Here is a 27,015-nt window from a genome sequence, read left to right on the forward strand (position 1 = left end):
ATAATGAATCTCTCAATACCATTAGACAAATTTTGTTAATGTCCTCATTAGAATATTTAAGAGAAAGGAGAATGGTTTTGGTTAACTTAAATGAAGTTCACTTAGCGCCAAAAAGAAATCCTTTCACTTCTCATGTATTAATATTCATGTTGTATTTTTCACTGAAGTGAGGAATACGTGGGTTGTAAATAGACTTCTTTTCATCGTTAACGTTATTGGCTTGTTGATCATCCTTCTCAAAACGGACAGTGGGGTCAAGAATGAGGCTTCTTTGATTCCGGCGATCGATGGCTATAATGTCTGCTCTTCTCGTTGATCCATTCTCAGCCAAGCAGTGCACTTCTTCGTAAACCTCCCACTTTGCCTTCCGAAGAGTGGTTGCAATGGAGCTTCTCACTTTATGGTGGCGATTGTTCCTCAGTAGTTCTCCTTTAGGGCAATAACCCAAAACATGCCCAAGAGTTTCTACTTCGCTGCATCCTGGATGGCGACAGTTTTGATCTTGGAAGGAACGACCTGGCACAGATCGTATTGCTGCGATGTTTGTGGACATCTTTATGGCATTGGTCCACTCTGAGGATGATATCCCTCTTCTATCACTACTCCAAGAGTTGTTTAGGGTAGAACATCCAACGAATCGAAATAAATTATTATCAGTTATCATTAGTTACTAAAGACACTTCATTGGTTGGGTAATGGTAGTCAATATCATGGTATAGCAGATGTGTACTGATTATCATAGTTTTCAGTGTGTTGATGAATTCACTCTGTGATAGCAGCTATGAACGACATACAATTTCAGTACAGTTCCTTATCTATTTGTTTATTTATTTATTTACTTACTTATTTAGTTACTTATTTATTCATTTATTTGTTTTTTTGCTTGTAGACCTTCGTTAAATATACCGAACAGAATGTTTTTCCTTGCGTCTAGCTTTTTTAAAATAAATATTTTCGTCTCTTTTAACGCCATTTTCACGAATTTTCCTTATTTGCGAAACAATAACAAGCATGCAAATCTGGTCTTTCAGGTAATGCTCCCTATAAAACAGATTTGAATAATTTCAAGGGAAAAATTGTTTCGGGGCCGGGTATCGATCCCGGGACCTCTGGTTGAATGTACCAGCGCTCTGCCAACTGAGCTACCCGGGAACTCCACCCGACACATCGATCCCGGGACCTCTGGTTGAACGTACCCGGTGTCGTGTGGAGTTCCCGGGTAGCTCAGTTGGCAGAGCGCTGGTACGTTCAACCAGAGGTCCCGGGATCGATACTCGGCCCCGGAACAATTTTTCCCTTGAAACTATTCAATAACAAGCATCTTCGGTACATCATAGTAACACAGTCTAGTATATACAGTCGCGAAGCTCAATACGTAGTAAATATGCAAACATTAGGTAGTTGCTCACCACTAGGATCGCTAATATCGCCTCATTACAGGCAATGCAAAATAGTACCGTCACAGTCTATTGTTTCCAGCACCCTCAAAACTCAAGCTTCGTGACTGTATATAGTAGACTGTGATAGTAATAAATTAACAAGCAAATTAAGGCGCTCATATGGGAAGATCGATACTTGCACCATCTCTCGACTGAAATTGGTAGTGTTAGCCACGGAAAATTACGATGTCCATCTTAAAGTGGAAGATTACGTTTAAATATTGACAAATACATGATAAAGTATTTAAATTATCATTATTCCTCATAAAATAATTCACACCAATATACAGACGTGGACAAATTATTAGACTAAATTAATTATATATGCAACGAAGCTGTATTTATCGGAAGAAATAGTGATCAAAAATGTATTTTACACAGAAAATTGAATTTTGAGGTTACTAATATTTTGTGAACTTTCTCTTATTCTTTATTAAAACGTTGATTTTGTCAGGGATGCTGGAAACCAAAGTTTGACACTTTCTTTGAATATCAGCATCATTTAGCCAGGTATCAGACAGTGCTTAAATGAGTCCATGTTTTGTTGTAAGTCTCTTTTTGTTTACTTTCTTCTTCAGTATAGGTCACAGATTTTCAATTTCGTTCATGTCCGGTCTTCTTGCAGGCCATGGGAGAATATCTTCTGCAGTATATAATTAAAACATCAGTTAGTACCAACATAGGCAGAAAAAATATACTTAACCATTAGAAAAATATAGCAGAAGATGTAAACAATCATATTTACAACAATAGAGAGACTGTGAATTATACTGATAGTTGATATGACGAATTATATAATGTTTTCAAGAAAACGTTTTAGTCTAATAATTTGTCCACGTCTGTAATAGGAATAATTATAATAATTATTCTTTACATCCTGAAATTCGAATTTACTACCAAAGAGGTGGACATAACCTAATTCAAGGTATGACGTCATGTGAAAAAAATAGCCGTTTGTCCGCCATACACTTTTATGACGTCACTAATAACTTTTTACTAATACTATACAACTGTTGTACATTATTTTGTGCAACAGAAAGTTACAACTTCATACAATACAAGAACTTTCACTAATAACTATCAATGTTTTAGACCATATGCTTTCATGGAATAGGATCCAGTATATCACCTTAATACTGAGCTGTGTTTTTTCCGACTAACACTACTAATACGAGGGGGATCCAGGATATAACGACCGTTCGCGCATACCCGCCGCGCAGCTGACTCCCCTTCCTTGTTTGAAGGTCAACTGGCTTCCTTAACATGTGTTCTCATAATGTTGTGAGTACTGGTTGCAACAAGTCACCATTGTGCATTTTGTGTTACTTCAAAATGAACGACGTGATTCATAATCCCGCCGACTGTGAGGTGAGGAGTGTGATTCGATTTTTCAATGTCCGACATTTGAAACCTGCAGAAATTTACCGGCAATTGAAAGAAGTGTATGGTGATACTGTAATGAATGAAAGAAATGTGAGAAAATGGTGCGAAATGTTCAACAATGGGCGAACAAATGTCCACGATGAAACACGACCCGGACACCCATCACTCATCACAGAAGACCTGAAGACTAAAGTGAACGACAGAATCTTGCAAGACAGGCGCACATCACTCGACGAATTGCATATTGCCTATCCTGACATTTCTCGTTCTTTGCTTGGTGAAATTGTGTCGCAACATCTTGGATACCACAAAATCTGTGCCCGCCCGCACACTGCTGCTTCAACTCGAGAATTGCTGGATCAATTCGGTTGGGAAATCTTTGATCATCCGCCCTATAGTCCAGACCTTGCTCCTAGCGATTTTCACCTTTTCACTAAGCTGAAAGACTTTCTGAGTGGTACGCGTTTAGGAAGTGATGAAGAGTTGAAGAAGACAGTGAACACCTGGCTTAATGAACTGGCGGCAAAGGAGTATAACACGGGAATTCTAAAGCTAGTGAACAGATACGACAAATGTTTAAATGTAGGTGGTGATTATGTAGAGAAGTAAAGGAAGCTTCAGTTATGTAACAGACTTTGTTTTTTCAAATAAATATATATATTTTTTAATTATTACAACAAAACGGTCGTTATTTCCTGGATCCCCCTCGTACTATTGCCACCACCACTAATTCTGTTACCGCTGCAATAGTTCATATTGTTTAACATTAAATGCACAGCTTTAACCCTCACTGTGCTCAGCACCCTCGGAAATGTTGCTCGTATTTGTAGCAGGGGGATGACACAAGCAGGAGTAAAATGTAAAGGGAACTGTGTCTTCATTTCCTCATACGAGGGGAGAGAGAAGAGCTCGATACCCATAGTAATGGAGGGTGTTGAAGTTACAAGGGATACTGTTACCTAACCCTCATAGCAAGCCCATAATTTCAGTCGCAGTGTCAGGAAAATCTACGAAGCAAGTTGTCACAACAGGATGAAAAAGCACTTTCACGGACAGAATGGAATAATATCACGTTCATAACAAACGCAAGAAAGAATTGATTACATTTTAAAATAAGAAACATAAACTTAGATACGATACTTTTTGCCGATGATCAGGTTTTAATTTGTGCTTCCGAAGATGACCTACAAATGGCAATATTTAAATTAAACAAAATTAGCAAAGAAAATAGCTTAACTATATCGGCTACTAAAACAAAAGTGTTAGCCTTTAGAGGATTAGAAACAATTAGAGCCAAAATCGTGTTGAATGGAAGAATGATAGAACAAATTAATACTTTTAATTACCTGGGCTGTAATATCTCATATGCAAGAAAAGAAGATTTTACAAATAAAATAATAGTAATATGCGTTACAAGAGTGGTATGTTGAAGTTTTCATGTTTGAGGAAAAGTTTGAAAAAGCGAAACGTAGTTGAGCTTTTTTAATTTCCGAGAATTGAAAGAAAACATACCGCTCGTGTATCGTACATTATTTTGTGCGAAGATCGTTTTTACATACCTGAAAGAGGAATTTCTAATTAAGTGCAATGAAATCTCCATCTTGGTTTCTGTTCAATGACGGCAAATTTGCAAAACAAAAATATCCATCTTCAACATTGTTGCTTTAAAATGTTTTCTGTGTTTAATATACTTCCAGAAGGCCGTGATGTACAGTACGTCTGTCTTTTTTTCCCCCAGTCTATGATGAGTCTGGAATCTTGTTGATTTTTTCACGGCTTCCTTAATGTTACTTGCATCACGAATGCAGTAACTTTAGTGGAGTTGTAGAGTTTACTTAATTTTTGCAAATATTTAAAAACAATAATTAACAGTGCAATTTAGATGAAATTGCAGTGGCAAGTTTACAATTTATAATTATTACTATATTGAACGTCTCTAAAAATAATATGTTAAAAGCCTAAAGCAGTAAAATCAATATATCACTTAAGCGGTAAGAAGAGGGAAATTGTTATGTGTGTTAGATTGGGAATACTGAATGTGGAAATTTAGACTTTCCGCGGATTGGTTTTGTGCGGAAACCAAACAAATACGCACGATCTCGCACAAACAAATTTAATTATTTCTGTGGGGTAATAAAAAGAACTTTAAAATACACTAGCAAAGAAACAAGATTAAAATTTTATAAAGTTATGGCAGTCCCTATCTTGCTGTACGGCTCTGAATTATGGACTCTTACTAAATCCGAAGAAAAAAGAATCAAGGTGATAGAATGAGATTTTTGAGGAGTATAGCAGGTTATAATCTTTTAGACAAGAAACGCAATGAAGACGTCAGACTAGAACTGAATATATTCAATATAATTGAAAAACTCATAGAATATAGGAATAAATGGAAGCAACACGTTGAAAGAATGACTCAAAACCGTATTCCTAAATTAATATTCGACTACAGACCAACTGGTAAACGAAACATAGGTAGACCCAGGAAAAAATGGCTTCAACAATTTAAAAATTTATATACTTCATGAGACCGGAACGAGCCAAACAAGGCTTAAACCATGTCGCTGATGATGATTATGATGATGTTGATAAAATTGATATACGGTATAATAATCACACTAAAGAGCATAAATATATACTATATAAATCAGGATAGCATTTCATACTGGAGTGATTTAAGTATTAATACACATTTTGTCAATTACAAATTGTATCATTATAAATGCAGAACTAGAAGATACGATTTTATACGACTGGAGGAACCAAAATATTTCACAAGCACAGCTCTTAATCGTGGTGCACTGACGTTCAAAGATATCTGACCTACGATTTTTTGGTCGTGTAAGCGAACATTCTAACTACAGAATAATTCAGAACCAAAGATATAACAAATTGACAAACTTTGAAATAATTCCGGTAGCTCTCAATAGGTGACCTATTATTGGAACGATTAAAAACAGTGTCGGGAAAAAGGATGATGTAGCTTAAGTATAAATTATTCTCATAATTGACAGTGTCAGCGGTTTCCGGTTAAACCCAGTGTTGTTTTATAATCAGAGATGGGGATGAAATATTTAATTCTATAATGCGGGTATATTTACGTATCATTGGCAACACTGACTATAATCTTCGCCATCTATTCATAGAACTAATAACTAAAGAAGTCACACTTACACCAACAAATTATCGATCACTATCGATTAGTAGGGTCACTTATCTTTGAACGCCAGTATACCTACTTTAGTCCAAGGTTATATAATAAAATAATTGAAAACTGCCCAAGTTTGGAAAATTTAGTGTCAGCAAATTGAAAAAATAGTGTTAGGCATTTAATTTTTAAAGAATATATATTTCTTTAATATATATTTAATTATTTATTTATTTATTTATTTATTTAATGTGCTGTACAACAGCCAGTGGCCAATTACAGTTCAGCACAAATATAACAAAAACATAAAACAAAAATAATTATTACACATAAATATAATTACAATTACAATAATGACGATGAATGGATAACTAAGAATACTTATGAGAGAATGTTAATTGAGTATAATGCCTAAAAGAATACATAAATGATAAATCGTTGCCAAGAGCAAACTAAGTCTATACATTGAAGGGATCGAATTCGCAGCCATGCATGTTGGCATTTTTAGTGCATCTGGAGACTGGTGAAAGAAATTTCGAATTTCTAATATAGAAAAGTTTGTGGGCTCTCATATCTTTTGTTGGAATACGTAAGGTAATATTGTTTAAGAAAGAGTCACAGGATATATCACCTTTGAGGACTTTACAAAAGAACAGATAATCTAGCTCATGGCGTCTAGCATATAGATTTTGACAATTAAAATATTCATATTTTCTCTCATAACTATACCCGGAATTAATGGGCAGAAATCTGAATGTACATAAGGATATAAATTTTCTTAGTATATTTTCTAATTTAGCCGAGTCCGTAGTTGTAATCGAGTTCCAAACTACAGATGCATATTCGAGTTTCGATCGCACCAATGTATAGTATAGCATTAAAAGAGAGTCGGGCGTGGAAAAAGAATAAGTTATTGACCGTATTATTCCTGGCATTCTGATTGCGTGATTGTACATGTAATCAACGTGACTATGAAAATACAATTTACTGTCAAAGAATATTCCCAAATCTTTTACGCAATCCGTTCTGTTAATTAGTACATTATTTAGATAATAATTAAATTTCAGTGAAGAACTTTTTCTAGAAAAGGTTATTACATTAGTTTTGGATACGTTAATTGTCATACCATTGTCTTCCGACCATTTAGCGACTGAATTAATGTCACATTGAAGTGATTGACAGTCAGTACTACTTTTGATTGTACGAAAAATTTTTAAATCGTCTGCAAATAATAAACAGTCAGAACTTATTCTTTTGCATATATCTATGATGCATATATCATCTATGATGATAATAATAATAATAATAATAATAATAATAATAATAATAATAATTCTTTATTTATACTGGCAGAATTAAGGCAATAGGACCTTTTTTACACTCTATCAGGTCACAAAGTATACAAGCAGTTAAAATTTAACAAAAATTTAAAGAACAGAATACTAACATATTACAAAAAGTAATAATAATAGCATAATAAAATCGACATTAAACAACATGAAAATAATACCATAATAGAAAAAAAGGAGGTAAAATACATTGGAATGTAATGAAACAACTCATTTGGTACAAATGGTTAATATGGAAAAAACGTAAGGAAGAATATATCAAAATGGAATGTAATAAAATAATAATAAAAAAGAAAAGAAATACGAAAATTAAATAAAATTCACTATAAAAAGGCTATGATAATAAATTCATCGGCTGATAAAGAGAATAAAAAGGGGAAAGGAAGGAAAAAGAAACATATAGCCTATATTTTTACAAAACTAGGCAGAGAAAGGGGCTTATAACTGAAAGGAATCTAAAAAATTTAAATTGTTTTTTTAAATTTAATTTATCCTTAAGTTTTGTTAAGATACTTTGTGTCTAATAGAATAATGTTTATCTTTGTTAAGTATGTGTTTGAATAACTCCGTGAGCAGTCCTTCAGGGAAGATTTTTGTTTGTAACTTTGTATAAATAATTTTACTAATAGTAAACTTAAAGTTGAAAACAAATATTATATTCAAATTACAGAAAGAAATTATAGCCAAATAAGTAAAGGGACTGATCTAGAAAATGGATGGCTGCAAATAATAATAATAATAATAATAATAATAATAATAATAATAATAATAATAATAATAATAATAGTACGTGGTACAGTCATTAAGTTCTATTACTGAGCGCATAGTGGCGTTGTGGTGCACTATAGCGCATAGGTGGCGCCATGGTATGATACCTTGTCAGTTAGTCTCTCGACCCAACAAGAGATAGTTGAGTGCATGCACTGTAAGCAGAACTACGGTCTTTGTTGTGAAGGTGATTTGAATGCGCGCGTCTGAACTCGAGTATGTTGCAGTTTGAGCAACGGGCAAACGTCACGTTCTGTCAGAAATTAGGCGAAACTGCTATAACCGATCATAACTGGAGACGAAACATGGTGTTTCCTTTACGATCAGCAACTGAAGCGACAATCCGCCACCTGGAAAACGCCATTATTTCCACGACAGAAATATCCGCAACAAGATAGGTCAAAAGGCAAGGTGATTCTTTAACAGTTTTTTTTTATTCAAATGGAATTGTTCAGATAGAATTCATCCCACAAGGTGCAATTGTAGATAACATCCTCTACAAAGAGATTCTTGGCCGTTTAAGCAATTCAATTCGTCGTAAGCGTCCTGAGCTTTGGCATAGAAAGAATTGGCTGTTGCTACACGACAACGCCCCTGCACATCGCTCCATCCTTGTCCAAGAGGAACTTGCAAGGCAACAGGTCGCTGTTTTGCCACACCCTCCGTACTCACCTGATCTCGCACCATGCGATTTTTTTTCTCTTTCCCGTCATGAAATCAATCCTACGAGGGCGTAATTTTTATGCGGCCGAAAAGGTCATGACTGCCACAATAGAAGCCGTACGGCATCTTCCTGCCAACATCTTTTAGCGGTGCTTCCAGCAGCTACACCAACGTTGGCAGACGTGCATAGCGGCCAACGGCGACTATATTGAGGGAGGATGTCGATCTGTTTAAGTGTACGCCGTATCACGCGGCATCTTCTGAGACATCCAGATTCTTGTGGTTGCCTACCCTTCAGGCGTCAGTGTCAGAACTTGATGACTGTACTACGTAGTAGTAATAATAATAATTTATTTATTTATTCTGGCAGAGCTAAGGCCAGTAGGCCTTCTCTTCCGCCCAGCCAGACTCTATTTCTAATTGAATACAATTGCTTACATAGTTATTACATTAATATCTAGACCATAAAACAATATGAAAGTAAATAATTAAAGTTGGATAACTAATGTTAGTGTGACAATAATAAACATTGGTAAGAAATAGTTATAATAATAATAATAATAATAATAATAATAATAATAATAATAGTAATAATAATAGTAATAATAATAATAATGAGATAATTTAAATATTTATCCGTGATATATATATATATATATATATATATATATATAACCATTAAACATTGAGAAACCTGAAACAACTATTATTGTTAACAAGAATTGTTGAAAAATATTTCGTTACCCTATTCTTAAATTGGCTTGATGTCTGACAGTCCCTGACATTACTCGGTAGGGAATTGCAAAGTCGAGGAACAGCCACAGTGAAAGAAGATGAATATGAGGATGTTCGGTGGGAGGGAATGGATAATATTGAGGAGTGTTGTGATCGTGTGTCTAGGTTATGATGGGTGGATAAATTTTGAAAAAGAGACGCAAGATAGACAGGAGTGGAGAAATGCAATATGTGAAAGAGAAGGGAAAGACAGTGGATTTTCCTACGATCTTCTAGACGGAGCCAGGGATGGTGTTACGTGATCAGCCCGGCGAATATTGCAGACGAAACGGACGCACATATTATGAACACGTTGTAGTCTCTGCGCCGAAGTAACGCTTAGGTCAGTAAGCAGAATATCACAGTAATCGAAGTGGGGCATCACGAGTGTTTGCACGAACATTTTTTTCATGGAAAAGGGTAGAAAATTCTTCAATCGCCTAAACGAGTGGATTAATGAGAATACTTTTTTGCAGGTATCTGCAACTTGAATGTTCCAATTTAAACTTTTATCCATATAAATACCTAGATTCTTTACTGATTCACTGAACGGAATTTCGGTGCCGTATATTTTAATCGGGGACAAATTTGGTATGGTATAGGTATATTAGGCATATTAGAAAGATTACAGACACACACAGACAGACAGACAAATAGAGGGACGAATGAATGGACGGGTGGAGACGGGCACAAACAGGTAGATATACGAGGAGGGTGGACGGACGGACGAACAGACAAACCATATACCATGATAACTATTCATTTTGACTTGCGCAAAGGGGAAAATCTGCTTTGAATTAAGGGAGCACGAGCTGCGAGGAACACAAGGATAATGATTCGAACTTTTTCGTAACACCGTTGAGAAAAACAAATTACAGTTCGTAATTAAGAGGAAAGTACTCTGCTAACCGCCTGATTGTTACAAATGGAGTTGCTGTGAACATTTTCTAGAATTTCAGCTATTCACTTCTAATTAGCAGAAAACACGGAGGAATGGTATATGGACATCCTGAGTTCAGATTCTTCGTTTCCTTCTTGTAGGACAGCTTAAATGTTGCTATAACATCGAACACTAAAAGATGTAATCTTTACAATATAATTTTATTGAATTTATATTAAAATCACTTTTAATTAACTCGAGTTAGCTTCTGAAATTTATGAAAGACAAAGTATATGCTTATGTCTCGTGACCAGAATATTGTAAAAAATGGAAATATAAAAAATGGAGATTTATCCTTCGAAGAGGTGGAAAAATTCAAATATCTTGGAGCAACAGTAACAAATATAAATGACACTCGGGAGGAATTAAACGCAGAATAAATATGGGAAATGCGTGTTATTATTCGGTTGAGAAGCTCTTATCATTCAGTCTGCTGTCCAAAAATCTGAAAGTTAGAATTTATAAAACAGTTATATTACCGGTTCTTCTGTATGGTTGTGAAACTTGGACTCTCACTCTGAGAGAGGAACATAGGTTAAGGGTGTTTGAGAATAAAGTGCTGAGGAAAATATTTGGGGCTAAGCGGGATGAAGTTACAGGAGAATGGAGAAAGTTACACAACGCAGAACTGCACGCATTGTATTCTTCACCTGACATAATTAGGAACTTAAAGTCCAGACGTTTGAGATGGGCAGGGCATGTAGCACGTATGGGCGAATCCAGAAATGCATATAGAGTGTTAGTTGGGAGACCGGAGGGAAAAAGACCTTTAGGGAGGCCGAGACGTAGATGGGAGGATAATATTAAAATTGATTTAAGGAGGTGGGATATGATAGAGACTGGATTAATCTTGCACAGGATAGGGACCGATGGCGGGCTTATGTGAGGGCGGCAATGAACCTTCGGGTTCCTTAAAAGCCATTTGTAAGTAAGTAAGTAGGTTTCATATGCTGTGTTGATTTTGCGTTGTGTTAGGTTCTACATGTTGAATGTTCCTTATAACCCTATTAACCGCCGCTCCATAAAAATTTCAAGCATCCCAAATAAGAACACTGATGAGTTCGATTTATTTTCGTGCTCTGATCTCCAAACTATGATAAGAAGAGACCATACGATTATAATAGTACATTATGCAACGAGCCTATAATGGTAGTAATTAAGACGCGAGTATGTTTATGAAACGAGCGCAAGCGAGTTTCATAATTCTCATACGAGCGCCTTAATTACCATTATAGGCAAGTTTCATACGATGTTTTATGCGCGACCATAATTCTAACTTGAAATTATTCCTAAGTATTCATGTTATTCTTATCTGACTGGGGAGCGGAAGTGACCTTGTGCAATATCTTGTAAATTGTGAGATGTGCGCAGACGCGAAACTATTGATTTTTTCCGAGAAACAAATGTCATTGACCTTGATATAATCTGGAGAGTAAAATAAGCATTCATCTTGATATAACCTTGAAATTGAATTAGACATTGAAAAACGAGATGACAAATTGAATTTATTTGAATATTATTTACAATTAACGCTAATTATTATAGTAACAGAACATAACCTTCTGCGACAATATTGGATTTCCAGCCTCCGTGACGTTTCGCTAGTTGTCTTTCCATTGCATATCCGAGAATAATCGATACTTGCGCTTTCATATTGCTACAATGGTGTTTTCTGATTGGTGGAACACATGACCTTTAATGAATAGGTGTACTTTAATGAGGTCCATTAAAGGGCTGCTACCAGGTGTATAATTACTACATTTCGGTATGGTCGAGCATAAACCAACGTATGAAACAACACAGAACAAACACAGATCGAGTAAAACGTCATATAAGGAACAAAGACTAAGGACACCCGCGTCCCTGTGAAGAAAGATATAAATCTGTGCTTTGTTACCTTATGTGTGGCTTGTAATTTATGAATTGATATGAAATTTCTCAAGCAATTAGTAATAATAATAATAATAATAATAATAATAATAATAATAATAATAATAATAATAATAATAATCTATACTAATAATAAATCTGTAGCCGAAATTTTTCTGGTAATTTTCGATTTTCCAAAAATAATTGGTCCTAACATATATAATTAACCACCCTGAAACCGAAAATCGCTTTTTTGAAATTTTTGTTTGTATATCTGTCTGTCTGTCTGTTACCTTTTCACGCGTTAATGGCTGAACGGATTTCGATGAAAATTGGAATATGAATTAAGTTCGTTGTAACTTAGATTTTAGGCTATATGGCATTCAAAATACATTATTTGAAAGGGGGGTTATAAGGGGGCCTGAATTAAATAAATCGAAATATCTCGCTTATTATTGATTTTTGTGAAAAATGTTACATAACAAAAGTTTCTTTAAAAATAATTTGCGATAAGTTTTATTCCTTGAAAAATTTTGATAGGACTGACATTTAATGAGATAAATGAGTTTTAAAATTAAAATAACTGCCAAGGCCGTGTAATGAATTAAAAAACAAATGACTTCGTCTATAAGGGGCCTTGGACAGCAACAATCGAAAGCTATGAAAGATAACCTACAGATAATGTTTCTGTGTTTGTATGAAGTAATATCGGAAGCTAAATTAACTGATTTGTATAATTAATTATTATTTCACCATTGGAAAGTGTAGTTTCTCTAGATGGACATAATGCTATAATGTTATCACAGTAACTTCTGAGTGAATCGAGGACAGGTAAGATTAAAATAGATTCTTATGCACAGAAAACTTGATAGACTATTCTGTATATTCGTTTCCTGTATTTCCTGAACTAATTTTTATGACCAAATGAGTGGTCTCTGGATCAAAATGATCGCATTTTAATTTTTTAATTAAATTTAAATTAAGTAACATAAACTATTTATCCTTCTATCAAACACGAATGTTCCCTGGATCAAATGTCCTATTTTAATTATATAATTACTTTATATTTATTTCTAACGGGTGTAGCGGAGCGCACGGGTACGGCTAGTAATAATAATAATAATAATAATAATAATAATAATAATAATTACGAGACGTATTTACACAGGGTGTGCTTACTATGTGCAGGTAAAGTTGGAGGGTCGAACACTGTTCCTGTCTGCGGTCTGCATGGCATGTCTGGAGGGCTGTGGGCCGGGCCGCAAGTTACGCTGTGTACACTGCAGCACGCCATGGGATGGCTCATCCCTGGTGCTCGGCACCATGTACTCCTACGACATTTTTGCTGCCATGCATTGCTGCCCTGAGAGGTCAAAGGTAAGAACGCATCTCTACCTGAAATGTTACAATTCAAGATTATCTCAAATTCTACGACACTACCTGAAAGTAATGTCGTCATCATCATCATCATCATCATCATCATCATCATCATCATCATCATCATCATCATCATCATCATCATCATCAATCATAGTTTTAGCCAAAAATGTCTTCCTTCTGAAGTCATTCAACCGTTATTTAAGGGGGTTAGAGGTTGAAATTTCTATTTTCTATAATTTTTAAGTTAGAGGTCATATTTTGTACATCTCATCCCCTTCCTATAAGTATTCTCGTACATAAGTTTTGTTGTGGTAGGATAGATGATTTGCGTTTCCATTTCACTGTGGGCTAAAGCAAGGAGATGCACTATCACCTTTACTTTTTAACTTTGCTCTAGAGTATGCCATTAGGAAAGTCCAGGATAACAGAGACGGTTTGGAATTGAACGGGTTACATCAGCTGCTTGTCTATGCGGATGACGTGAATACGCCAGGAGAAAATCCACAAACGATTAGGGAAAACACGGGAATTTTACTGGAAGCAAGTAAAGAGATAGGTTTGGAAGTAAATCCCGAAAAGACAAAGTATATGATTATGTCTCGTGACGAGAATATTGTACGAAATGGAAATATAAAAATTGGAAATTTATCTTTTGAAGAGGTGGAGAAGTTCAAATATCTGTGCGCAACAGTAATAAATATAAGTGATACTCGGGTTGAAATTAAACCCAGAATAAATATGGGAAATGCCTGTTATTATTCGGTTGAGAAGATTTTATCATCCAGTCTGCTGTCGAAAAATCTGAAAGTTAGAATTTATAAAACAGTTATATTACCAGTTGTTCGGTGTGTTTGTGATACTTAGACTCTCACTTTGAGAGAGGAACAGAGATTAAGGGTGTTTGAGAATAAGGTGCTTAGGAAAATATTTGAGGCTTAGAGGGATGAAGTTACAGGAGAATGGAGAAAGTTACACAACACAGAACTGCACGCGTTGTATTCTTCACCTGACATAATTAGGAACTTAAAGTCCAGACGTTTGAGATGGGCAGGGCATGTAGCACGTATGGGCGAATCCAGAAATGCATATAGAGTGTTAGTTGGGAGGCCGGAGGGAAAGAGACCTTTAGGGAGGCCGAGACGTAGATGGGAAGATAATATTAAAATGGGTTTGAGGGAGGTGGGATATGATGATAGAGAATGGATTAATCTTGCTTGGGATAGGGACCAATGGCGGGCTTATGTGAGGGCGGCAATGAACCTCCGGGTTCCTTAAAAGCCAGTAAGTAAGTAAGGATAGGTGATTTTTGAGTTATTGGTTTTTTTTTTTTTCAAAGTTTGCATTCCATTCAAATTCAAGATCGCCGCCGTTTGGATATGACGTAATTTTTATTCTTCCAAACGTCGCAGTGCGACTTATACGCTTGAAACTTTACATTCGAAATGATTTATGCCTTTATAATAGATTTCCTAAAATATTTATTTACATAATTTTTTTTCTGAAAATAAGTGATTTTATGTGAAATAGAATTCCGTTTTTTACACTTGAAAATTCACAATGGGAATTTTTTTATTTTGTTAATTGTGTTTCGTCATGTACAAAAAAAAAATTATAATTATAGGAATCTGCTCCCTAGTCATAAATAATATATATATATATATATATACTTTAGGGTGTTGTAAATAAATATTGCACATAAACAGTGTTTCAATAAAGGTTTAGTTTTAATGCCAAGGTGAAGTTATTTTAATACAAAACCCAATATTTGCCGTTAATCTTGGAAACGAGGTTTTCTAACCATTTTATAACTTTTATATTTATATTGTCATAAACAAATTTATTATTACCCGTATCAGTCTTTACCAACGCGGAATAATAGCGTCAATTGATATAGTAGAAGAGACAAGACCTGTCCTATGACCTTATCATGTGCCGAGACTATATCACCAATGGATGTGGAGGGAGGAGATATGATTTAGTCTGAGATGAACTTCCGTGTCAGTAGATATGTATAATATTAACTAACCATCATGAAAACTCTCTTTCTGATACCCATTCTTTCCCCTATCGCACAGCTCACATGCCAGGTCTCGTCTCCTAATCTATACATCATTATCGTTGAATGTTTCCGGTTGAAATTCCAGGGTGTTATTTTGTGGAAAGATGATATTGTGAAGCACAGCCGCACGCCTTGGGGCATTGTTTGTGTCGACTAGCGCGTTCGTAAAGGCAGTCGCTGTTAACAACCACGGTACATGACTGGTGTTGTACGCGGAATGAACAAAGAACGAGTTATGTAGTTGTTACGTTTCTTATGTTGCTGCAACCGCCGGTACAGTAGAAAACTTGCCGCGTAGCGGTAGAGCGAAGTTTTGTTCGCCCTGTCGTTTTCCGATGTTTTTTTGTCTTCTTCTTCTTCTTCTTCTTCTTCTTCCCTTCAAGTATTAGGCCAAATGGCCTGTTACGATCTCACAGTTGAATTTTCAATCCAGCGCTTCTTTGGACGACCGAGAGATCTCTTCCCGTTTGGACGATAGTGGAGCATGACTTTTGGGATTCTATCTCTATGCATGCGATGCAGATGATTTATTCTGTTGTTCTGATAATGTTTTACGTGATTAATTACAGGTTCTAGTTTGCGTTTGTGATCCCATTTTGTATATCCCGCTATATATCTCATAAATTTCATTTCATTAGCCGTTATTCTGCTTTCGTCTTTCTTCCTCAATGTCCATGCCTCACTGCCGTAACAAAGTACAGGTCTCGCCAAGATCTTGTAAAGGCGAATTCGAGTATGCCTTTGTACTAGGGAAGGTTTCATAATGGTGTTAATTATCCCCATTGTTTTGGTGTATTTAGAAATTTTCTGTGAAATGTCTTCTTCATCGAAAAATGTGTATCCGAGATATGTAAAATAATTTACTCTTTCTAATATTTTTGAATCTAAACATATTTTGCTAGGCACAGGGTATTTTCCGCAGAAGGCCATAATTTTAGTTTTTTCTTGATTTTTTTCATATCGTATTTAATTCCAATTTGTTAAAATTAAAAATTGAACGTTGTAATTCATCTTCTGAGGATGCCACCAGAGCTAAATCGTTTGCAAAAAGTAATGCATTCAGTTGTAAATGTCTATTGAGTTGTATATATCCATGAGGCAATTGATTCCATTCTCTGATTATTTGATTCATATATACTGTATACATACTGTATATATATATATATATATATATATATATAGATATATATAATAAATAGCAACGGTAAAGGCCGCAGCCTTGTCTTACTCCTGTATGAATTTCTGTCCAATGCTTTAATTGTCATACCTTACTGCAATTAGATTTGTTTTATAGATATTTTATATGTTTGCTATAAGTTGTTGTGGAACATGGTCTGTGGCTAATACATATACGGTGTTACTAATAAAAACTCTATATACAGACGTTTAACTGTCTTATACTAAGAGTAGCTCGTTTATAAGTCGTCTGTAAATTCCTTACTAACAATCACTACATACGTCGTGTATAACAGTTCAACTGTTAACACAGCTACGTCATAGTTTCGTCATTACTTCGTTACGAAAGGTAATAGAATATCTGAGATCCTCTATTGCATCCGGTAGAGCGCTCTAGTGTGCGGTGTTAAAATGTCGATAGTACAACTGGCTCTGATCGATTACAACACTATATTTTGGTCAAAGAGTACAAGCTAAAGCAATATGATTCTACTTATTCTGTGCTCTTTGTTGTGTTCTTCTGTGGTTACAAGCCATCCATCATCATAAAATGACAGTCGATACGAACAGCTGTTAGAGGGGCGGCCATTTTTTCTCTATATACAACGCTTAAACAAAGGGGTTTCATGTATATAACTACTGCAAAGCAATTCCCATTGTATAGTTACAGATTGTTTATACATCCATCGTTTATTCATGGTTTATTAGTAACATTTTCTGTCTAAACGCTGCATAAGTCTCGTATAAAAACTATACACGGTTTATTAGTAAGACCGTTAATAATTTATTTCTGTTCACCCTATCAAATGCTTTTTTTTTTTTTCAAATCAATGAAAGCAATATGTGTTTCTAAGTTGAATTCCCGGTATTTTTCCATCAATAATTTTAATGTAAAATATCCTTCGCAACATGATACCGATGATAAATGTAATAGAAATAAGTTATTCTGGAGCTTAGGGTGAGGAAAGTACTCTGAAGAAAGCTGTCTTAGCAATGTCCAAACAGTTAGAATTTCGACTTGGGGTTATCTATTTGAACAAAGATATCAAGCGTAGAAGTCTGACGCGTTAGTCTTTCCATTAGCGATGCGCTTGATTCGAAACAGAGGGGTTGGATGAAGGAGTAAGTGTTGGTTATGACTGAGGAATTTGTTAGTGTCGCATCCTGGTGTTAATGGTTTGTATTACACGGTCTTGAGGATGAAGTTCGGTGTACAAGCATTGTATACACAGTCACGACTTTGGCCTATTACCTCGTCCGGATGCTAGAACATGTGTATGCGATGAGATCGAAAGTGAGCATTATAGGCTACAGCTCCCAAGTTGAACCCCTCGTTGTCTGCAACAGTGGTTTAAAGTTGCTAAGTACATTATATTGTGGAATACCTGAGAAACAATTACTCAATCGGTAGTTTCCTTCCATTTCAGTACGTTAGTTCCTTTTTCATTTAGCTTCCTAGATATATTTTTATTTCTTTTGTACGACTCAGTGGTAGCGCTTGTAGTTACTGAACCCATGGGACTGGTTTAGATTCCCGGCTAAGGATATGGAGGTTCATCTCCCCTCTGTCTCTGACTTTGTGGGCTTGTGTGACGTGTGTTTTTTATGTGGGTATTGCTCGCCGTGTTTATAAAATTAGATCGTGTTGTACGAGTTGGATACATGCATCAGTACAGTCATTTGGGGTAACTTTGTACCACTTCTATCATATTTTTATACTTACCTAAAGTAGTGTTTTTTGAAATTTATATTTAAAAGTAAATTATTTAACTTATTTCATGAGTTGAGACATAATAAACATAAAAAATCATATTTTAAATAAATGAAATTTGACATTTAACGGTGATACAAAGTTACTAGGGCTGTTGGGGGAAACTTTGTTTCGCTTTGTTCGCTGCTCCCGTTCTGCGTTCCGTCCTTTCGTTGTAGTGGCTTCTTATCTGTTCTGTTTAGGACCGGGTACCAACACTTGTTTAGCTTTACGCCTTCTTCCTGCGATTAAAGTTGTTGTTATGTTTATATATTTCGATCGCTTCTGTATGTAGACGGGGGAAGAAGTGCGTCGTCGTGCTCAAGATGTCCGTGTCCTTGAATCGTATGTTGTGATCGCCCTCTTGATAGGCGTATGCTGCCACTGCCGATTTGTCGATCTGTCCTAGGCGGCAATTCCTATTGTGTTCTGTCAGTCTCATCCTGACGCTCCGCTGTGTAGTACCGATGTAGACCTTCCCACACGAACACGGAATCCTGTAAACTCCGGCGGACAGCAGCAATGTCTAATTCAATTTCAAGGTTATATCAAGATTAATGTTTATTTTACTCTCTAGATTATATCAAGGTCGATGTCGACATTTGTTTCTCGGAAAAAATCAATACTTTCGCGTCTGCGCACATCTCACAATTTACGAGGTATTGCACAAGGTCAGTTCCGCTCCTCAGTCAGATAAGAATAACATGAATACTTATGAATAATTTCAAGTTAGAAATATGATCGAGCATAAAAAGTTGTATTAAACTTGACTATAATGGTAATTAAGACGCTCGTATGAAAATTATGAAACTCGCTTGCGCTCGTTTCATAAACATACTCGCGTCTTAATTACTACCATTATAGGCTCGTTGCATAATGTACTATTATTACCTACTTCAAACTGGTCAGGCCACATCCAGTGCCTTCCCTTCTTGACTTTACAACTGACTTCGTATCTGAAGATGGGACCTTGGAACAGTGATCCTTTATATGAGACTATTACAAAGTCATCATAACACAGAGTAGCAACATTCTCGATGTAAACATATTTGGCCTCCCAAAATTATATCTGTGTTTATTTCTCAATTTATTCACTAATGTTTGTCTTGGGATGGAATACAAGCGCGCATCTTCTCGTTGACCAAGTTTTCCAAAGTTTATATCATCTAGTGCCTCCTGTAGCGTTTCGCTGGAATATCTCGCCTTAATTGCATACTGCCTTCTCTCTGGAGAATCCTTTTGACCTCTTGCCATCTAAAACTTTCAACGCATTATGGAAATTCAAGACGAGTGTGAAAATTAGAACAGTAGTTGAATAAATAAGGTCAAATAAATTTCATTAATAAGCCAACTATGCCGGACTTGTTGAAAAAATTAATTCTTCAATTAAAGTGTGTCTGTAGTAGATCTAATAGTTACGTTTGATATCTGTTTTATATATTAATTGTCTCATGTCTATTTATAATCAAATTTAAATGCTTATGGTAGAATCAGTGTTATCATGCAAACTTTGTAGCGGTACAAAGTAACTCTGAAATCTAATCTAATTGGATTAATTTTATAATTTACAATAAATAAGATTATGTATGTCACGAAGTCATTATTATATTTTAAAGAAGAGAGGATAAGTATTAATATTTGAATCGCACCATACAGAAAGGCCTTCAGTCCATTAGACCTAATTTTGAGACAACTGAAAAAAACATTCTGTACACTGTATTCCTTTCTGCATAGAACTCTGAGCCTGACACGTTTCTGTATTTCCAAGCATTGGACTGAATACCTTTCCATAAAGATATGATTTCCATCGATATCTCGTTTTTCTTCTTCTTCTTTTTCTTCTTCTTCTTCAAAATTTGTGACTGAAGCCCTTTCTGCATGGGGCGATTCATTTAAAATAATTGTACCGGTAAGATAAAATTATATTCTTACAATATAAAGTTTAAAATGGTTGAAAGAATTTTAGTTTCTTTCTTTTAATGTGCAGAAATTTGTTCCGAAAGAATGTAACGTTTTAAAATTCCTTTACAGAACGAAAGTTACATTTTGTTCGGATCAAATTTCTGCACATTTAAAGGACAAAACTAAAATTCTTTCCATCATTTATTATCATAATACACTGCTGTCCTAAATTGACTGAGCAGATTGGGAATTAAATCAACGGCTTTCCCAGAACACGTTATAAAATGTTTCATATAGGTAAAACAATTTTTATCTCGAAAAGGAAGCAAATACGATCAAAATTGTATTAAATTATTTCGTTTGAAATATCTGAAGAATAACCCCATGAAATTAGTGACAATACTTACAGGTTCACTCCGCGTATTATGAAGAACTCCCGTTATATAACATCTTTCCTTTAGTTACTACCTTTACTTAGATGACTTTTTTCCTCCCAGTGCCAATATTTTTGTTTTATTGTGAAATATTTCCAAATTGTATTTTTTTCACAGTCCTGCGCCGTAGCGTCATGGTCTAAGGCAGTGATGTCAAAGCAAGCGCATTTTTCTGAACTTGACGTCGTGCGCGGGCAGCAAGCGCTAAGTATGGAAAGAGGAAGGGTTGTGTGTATGAATAAGCAACCTGTTGGATTAAGAAAACAGTGGTGCACAAACTTCAAACGGAACGTGAAATTTTATGTCGTTATTTTTATATGGCTTCTTTCTGTTTAATATTATCTATATTGTCTGTAAAACAAAAGTACTAACACTGATTTCTTAATATTGAACTTGTATTTTAAATCTTAATAACATAATAGAGAGTTAAGAAGGAATATTCGCTTAAATTCCATAGTAGTATAATATTATACTGTATTAAGTGGATGAAGCACATCATTCATAAAGAAAGTGATATTCCAAAGAAAGAGCTTGAGTATGACATGATAAGTTGGAATTTATATTGATGGTAATCAAAAGTAATCAATAAACTAATCAAAACAATATTACAGTACAAAGCAAAGTTACCTAGGTATTGTATCTGTTTTAAGTGTAACTAATATTACATAACAAAACTCTTATCGCATTATGCTTTTAAGGTGATATTTGTGAGCAACTTCCTATCATCAGAATATTAAATTATTTTCTCGAAATGTGCTGAAGCTATAGAGCTGACATTTTTACAACACACGGGCACGTATGTTTTTCTTTTGATGTAACAGTGGTTGCTTTGTTAATTCATTTCCTTACAAACAATTTCCATGCGAATATTTTCAAAATTTTCAATACACTAACTTCAGTAATACGTATATACGGTATATTAGATTTACGAAAACATTCTGTAAGGCTACTAAATAAATAGGCCTAGACCTGAAAATTTCACTTTTCTATACGAAAAGTTGAGAAAATATTTCTTTTGAATAAAAAAATCAAACATGTGAAAAATGAGCATTAAAATTAAAACTTACATTCTTATAATGCACTTATACTTCTCAGGCAAATCTAAAAATTAACATGGATACAGTTTTAATAAGTTCTCTTCCCTTTATGTATTGAATCAGTGCTGGCCATCCCAGTATATAGGTCGACCAAGCGGCATATACCACCTCTTTCGTCTGTCTCTTTCCTTTCCGCTGTAATGCGCTCAGGCTCTCCTGGGCTCTAAAGCGCGCGCTTGCTACTGTGGTCATCAATTGACATGCCTGGTCTAAGGCATCATGCCTGGACTCGCGTTACGGAATGCGTGTTGGTTCGAGTCCGCAGGAGTTTTATCATTAAATTTCAGTCAGTGTATGGGATCAGTGTCCACCCCCGATCGTGGTGCACTTGGGGAACTATGATACGTAGCGAAAATTCCGTTACGAAAGCCAGCTATAACTGCTAGGGGAATCAGCGTGCTTATCACACGATACCTTCATTTTGGTTGAATGGTCGTTCACCTCTGTTTCGGCATGTGGGCGTGAGGCCAGTTAGCCTGCTTGTCGGTCTGGGCCCTTGAAGTACTGTAGCGCCACGGTTTATTATTACAATTGGGAATGATAACGCGAAAGTCTTAAAAGTCGGAAGATATTTCGGTTTCATGGCAACTCTAAACCGCAGGCTGAACTGAACATTCCTGTACCTAGAGCTGTGTACGTAATCGCGCCGCGGTTTACCATCGTAACCAGAGGCCCATGCACTTCCTTCTCCACAGAAGTACCATAAATTGAAGTACGGTTGTTTACATGCTCTAAGCAACGTCTTTGTTCTCATCTAAGTTTGGTCTTACGGATCCTGCTACACTCGGTTCGGAAGGCTTTTGACGTGACATACGTGTTGCAGAAATGACAGGAAATGTTGAACACGGACTTGCTGTTGTAGGCTTGCTGCACGCCCGCCCGCTCTCCACTGCCAATGTACTCGTTCTCCTTCGAATGACTTTGGTTTGAACCTGGTCAGTGTGTTTGTGAGTTGTTTTTTGAATGTGACTGTGGCTTGAGAAGGGAAAGAGAAGACGATAGGTCTCAAAAACTAGAGAAGCTAGGCACGACTGCTTTTATAAGGCCTAGCTGGGCTTCGTGTCAGCACAGGATATACGTCATCTCACGTAAGGGTGCACACATATCTTTTTCTTCTTTGACATTCCCCCTTTAGGAGTTCGTCTTTTGTTTCCAGTCTCCTATTTGTAGTCCACGTTCTTCCATAGCATTAGCTATGTGAGATTTCCATTTCATAGCTGATCTTCCTCTTCTTCTCTTACCTCTCGGAGAGTACTGTAAAATTTATTCCAGTCTCCTATTTGTAGTCCACGTTCTTCCATAGCATTAGCTATATGAGATTTCCATTTCATAGCTGATCTTCCTCTTCTTCTCTTACCTCTCGGAGAGTACTGTAAAATTTATTCCAGTCTCCTATTTGTAGTCCACGTTCTTCCATAGCATTAGCTATGTGAGATTTCCATTTCATAGCTGATCTTCCTCTTCTTCTCTTACCTCTCGGAGACTACTGTAAAATTTATTCCAGTCTCCTATTTGTAGTCCACGTTCTTCCATAGCATTAGCTATATGAGATTTCCATTTCATAGCTGATCTTCCTCTTCTTCTCTTACTTCTCGGAGAGTACTGTAAAATGTATTCCAGTCTCCTATTTGTAGTCCACGTTCTTCCATAGCATTAGCTAGTGAGATTTCCATTTCATAGCTGATCTTCCTCTTCTTCTCTTACCTCTCGGAGAGTACTGTAAAATGTATTCCAGTCTCCTATTTGTAGTCCACGTTCTTCCATAGCATTAGCTAGTGAGATTTCCATTTCATAGCTGATCTTCCTCTTCTTCTCTTACCTCTCGGAGAGTACTGTAAAATGTATTCCAGTCTCCTATTTGTAGTCCACGTTCTTCCATAGCATTAGCTAGTGAGATTTCCATTTCATAGCTGATCTTCCTCTTCTTCTCTTACCTCTCGGAGACTACTGTAAAATGTATTCCAGTCTCCTATTTGTAGTCCACGTTCTTCCATAGCATTAGCTATGTGAGATTTCCATTTCATAGCTGATCTTCCTCTTCTTCTCTTACCTCTCGGAGAGTACTGTAAAATTCATTCCAGTCTCCTATTTGTAGTCCACGTTCTTCCATAGCATTAGCTATGTGAGATTTCCATTTCATAGCTGATCTTCCTCTTCTTCTCTTACCTCTCGGAGAGTACTGTAAAATGTATTCCAGTCTCCTATTTGTAGTCCACGTTCTTCCATAGCATTAGCTATGTGAGATTTCCATTTCATAGCTGATCTTCCTCTTCTTCTCTTACCTCTCGGAGACTACTGTAAAATTTATTCCAGTCTCCTATTTGTAGTCCACGTTCTTCCATAGCATTAGCTATATGAGATTTCCATTTCATAGCTGATCTTCCTCTTCTTCTCTTACCTCTCGGAGAGTACTGTAAAATGTATTCCAGTCTCCTATTTGTAGTCCACGTTCTTCCATAGCATTAGCTAGTGAGATTTCCATTTCATAGCTGATCTTCCTCTTCTTCTCTTACCTCTCGGAGAGTACTGTAAAATGTATTCCAGTCTCCTATTTGTAGTCCACGTTCTTCCATAGCATTAGCTAGTGAGATTTCCATTTCATAGCTGATCTTCCTCTTCTTCTCTTACCTCTCGGAGAGTACTGTAAAATTTATTCCAGTCTCCTATTTGTAGTCCACGTTCTTCCATAGCATTAGCTATGTGAGATTTCCATTTCATAGCTGATCTTCCTCTTCTTCTCTTACCTCTCGGAGACTACTGTAAAATGTATTCCAGTCTCCTATTTGTAGTCCACGTTCTTCCATAGCATTAGCTAGTGAGATTTCCATTTCATAGCTGATCTTCCTCTTCTTCTCTTACCTCTCGGAGACTACTGTAAAATGTATTCCAGTCTCCTATTTGTAGTCCACGTTCGTCCATAGCATTAGCTATGTGAGATTTCCATTTCATAGCTGATCTTCCTCTTCTTCTCTTACCTCTCAGAGAGTACTGTAAAATTCATTCCAGTCTCCTATTTGTAGTCCACGTTCTTCCATAGCATTAGCTATATGAGATTTCCATTTCATAGCTGATCTTCCTCTTCTTCTCTTACCTCTCGTAGAGTACGATAAAATTTATTCCAGTCTCCTATTTGTAGTCCACGTTCTTCCATAGCATTAGCTATATGAGATTTCCATTTCATAGCTGATCTTCCTCTTCTTCTCTTACCTCTCGGAGAGTACTGTAAAATTTATTCCAGTCTCCTATTTGTAGTCCACGTTCTTCCATAGCATTAGCTATATGAGATTTCCATTTCATAGCTGATCTTCCTCTTCTTCTCTTACCTCTCGGAGAGTACTGTAAAATTTATTCCAGTCTCTATTTGCAGTCCACGTTCTTCCATAGCATTAGTTATATGAGATTTTCATTTCATAGCTGATCTTCCTCTTCTTCTCTTACCTCTCGGGGAGTATTGTAAAATTTGTTTGGGCCATCGTGTTTCTGACATACGCTCTACATGTCCGTACCATGGAGTTGCTTGTTTTCCAACTTTTTTGTTACTGAACAATTAATTTTCATTTTGTCTCAGATATGTTGTGTTTTTAATCGATCTCGTCTTGTTACTTGTAAACTTCTTCTCATAAAATCCAATTCCACAGTTCTTATTCTATCTCTTGCTTTTTGTGTAATTGGCCACATTTCCGCCCCATACAACATTATATTTTCTACTATACTAATGTGTCTCAGTGAAACGTACAGCAGAGTTCGTATAGGTCAGTTTCTGTCAGATGCGTTTCCAATTCACTGCGGGCTAAAGCTAGGAGATGCACTATCACCTTTACTTTTTAACTTTGCTCTAGAGTATGCCATTAGGAAAGTCCAGGATTACAGAGAGGGCTTGGAATTGAACGGGTTACTTCAGCTGCTTGTCTATGCGGATGACGTCAATATGTTAGGAGAAAATCCACAAACGATTAGGGAAAACACGGGAATTTTACTGGAAGCAAGTAAAGAGATAGGTTTGGAAGTAAGTCCCGAAAAGATTAAGTATATGATTATGTCTCGTGACCAGAATATTGTACGAAATGGAAATATAAAGGTTGGAGATTTATCTCTTGAAGAGGTGGAGAAGTTCAAATATCTTGGAGCAACAGTAATAAATATAAATGACATTCGGGAGGAGATTAAACACAGAATAAATATGGGAAATGCCTGTTATTATTATTCGGTTGAGAAGCTTTTATCATCCAATCTGCTGTCAAAATATCTGAAAGTTAGAATTTATAAAACAGTTATATTACCGGTTGTTCTTTATGGTTGTTAAACTTGGACTCTCACTTTGAGGGAGGAACATAGGTTAAGGGTGTTTGAGAATAGGGTGCTTAGGAAAATATTTGGGGCTAAGAGGGATGAAGTTACAGGAGAATGGAGAAAGTTACACAACACAGAACTGCACGCATTGTATTATTCACCTGACATAATTAGGCACATTAAATCCAGACGTTTGAGATGGACAGGGCGTGTAGCACGTCTGGGCGAATCCAGAAATGCATATAGAGTGTTAGTTGGAAGGACGGAGGATAAAAGACCTTTAGGGAGGCCGAGACGTAGATGGAAAGATAATATTAAAATTGATTTGAGGGAGGTGGGATATGATGATAGAGAATGGATTAATGTTGCTCAGGATAGGGACCAATGGCGGGCTGATGTGAGGGCGGCAGTGAATCTCCGGGATCCTTAAAAGCCAGTAAGTAAGTAAGTATCTTCATTTCCGCATACGATCCCACTAATTATCTTAAGGTTGTGTATCATCTGATCTTCTGCCCCGAACTTTTCTCCTGTTCACCATTCCTTGCAGTGCATCCTTCAAAAGGCAGTTTCTTTTTAGCGAGTGACCCAGCCATT

At 36.1% G+C, this 27,015-nt stretch overlaps 1 protein-coding gene across 1 annotated transcript in view; it reads left to right on the forward strand.

The window, feature by feature from the left end:
- The window catches only part of LOC138709981 (headcase protein-like), an 88,941-nt gene that overhangs the window by 40,925 nt on the left and 21,001 nt on the right, over positions 1–27,015 (forward strand). Inside the window, exon 3 of the mRNA XM_069840662.1 lies at positions 13,522–13,710. Coding sequence (XP_069696763.1) covers positions 13,522–13,710 — 189 coding nt within the window. The remainder of the gene's footprint in view (positions 1–13,521; positions 13,711–27,015) is intronic.

The sequence above is a fragment of the Periplaneta americana genome, chromosome 12 (assembly GCF_040183065.1).
Source record: "Periplaneta americana isolate PAMFEO1 chromosome 12, P.americana_PAMFEO1_priV1, whole genome shotgun sequence".
In the NCBI taxonomy this organism is placed as follows: Eukaryota; Metazoa; Arthropoda; class Insecta; order Blattodea; family Blattidae; genus Periplaneta; species Periplaneta americana.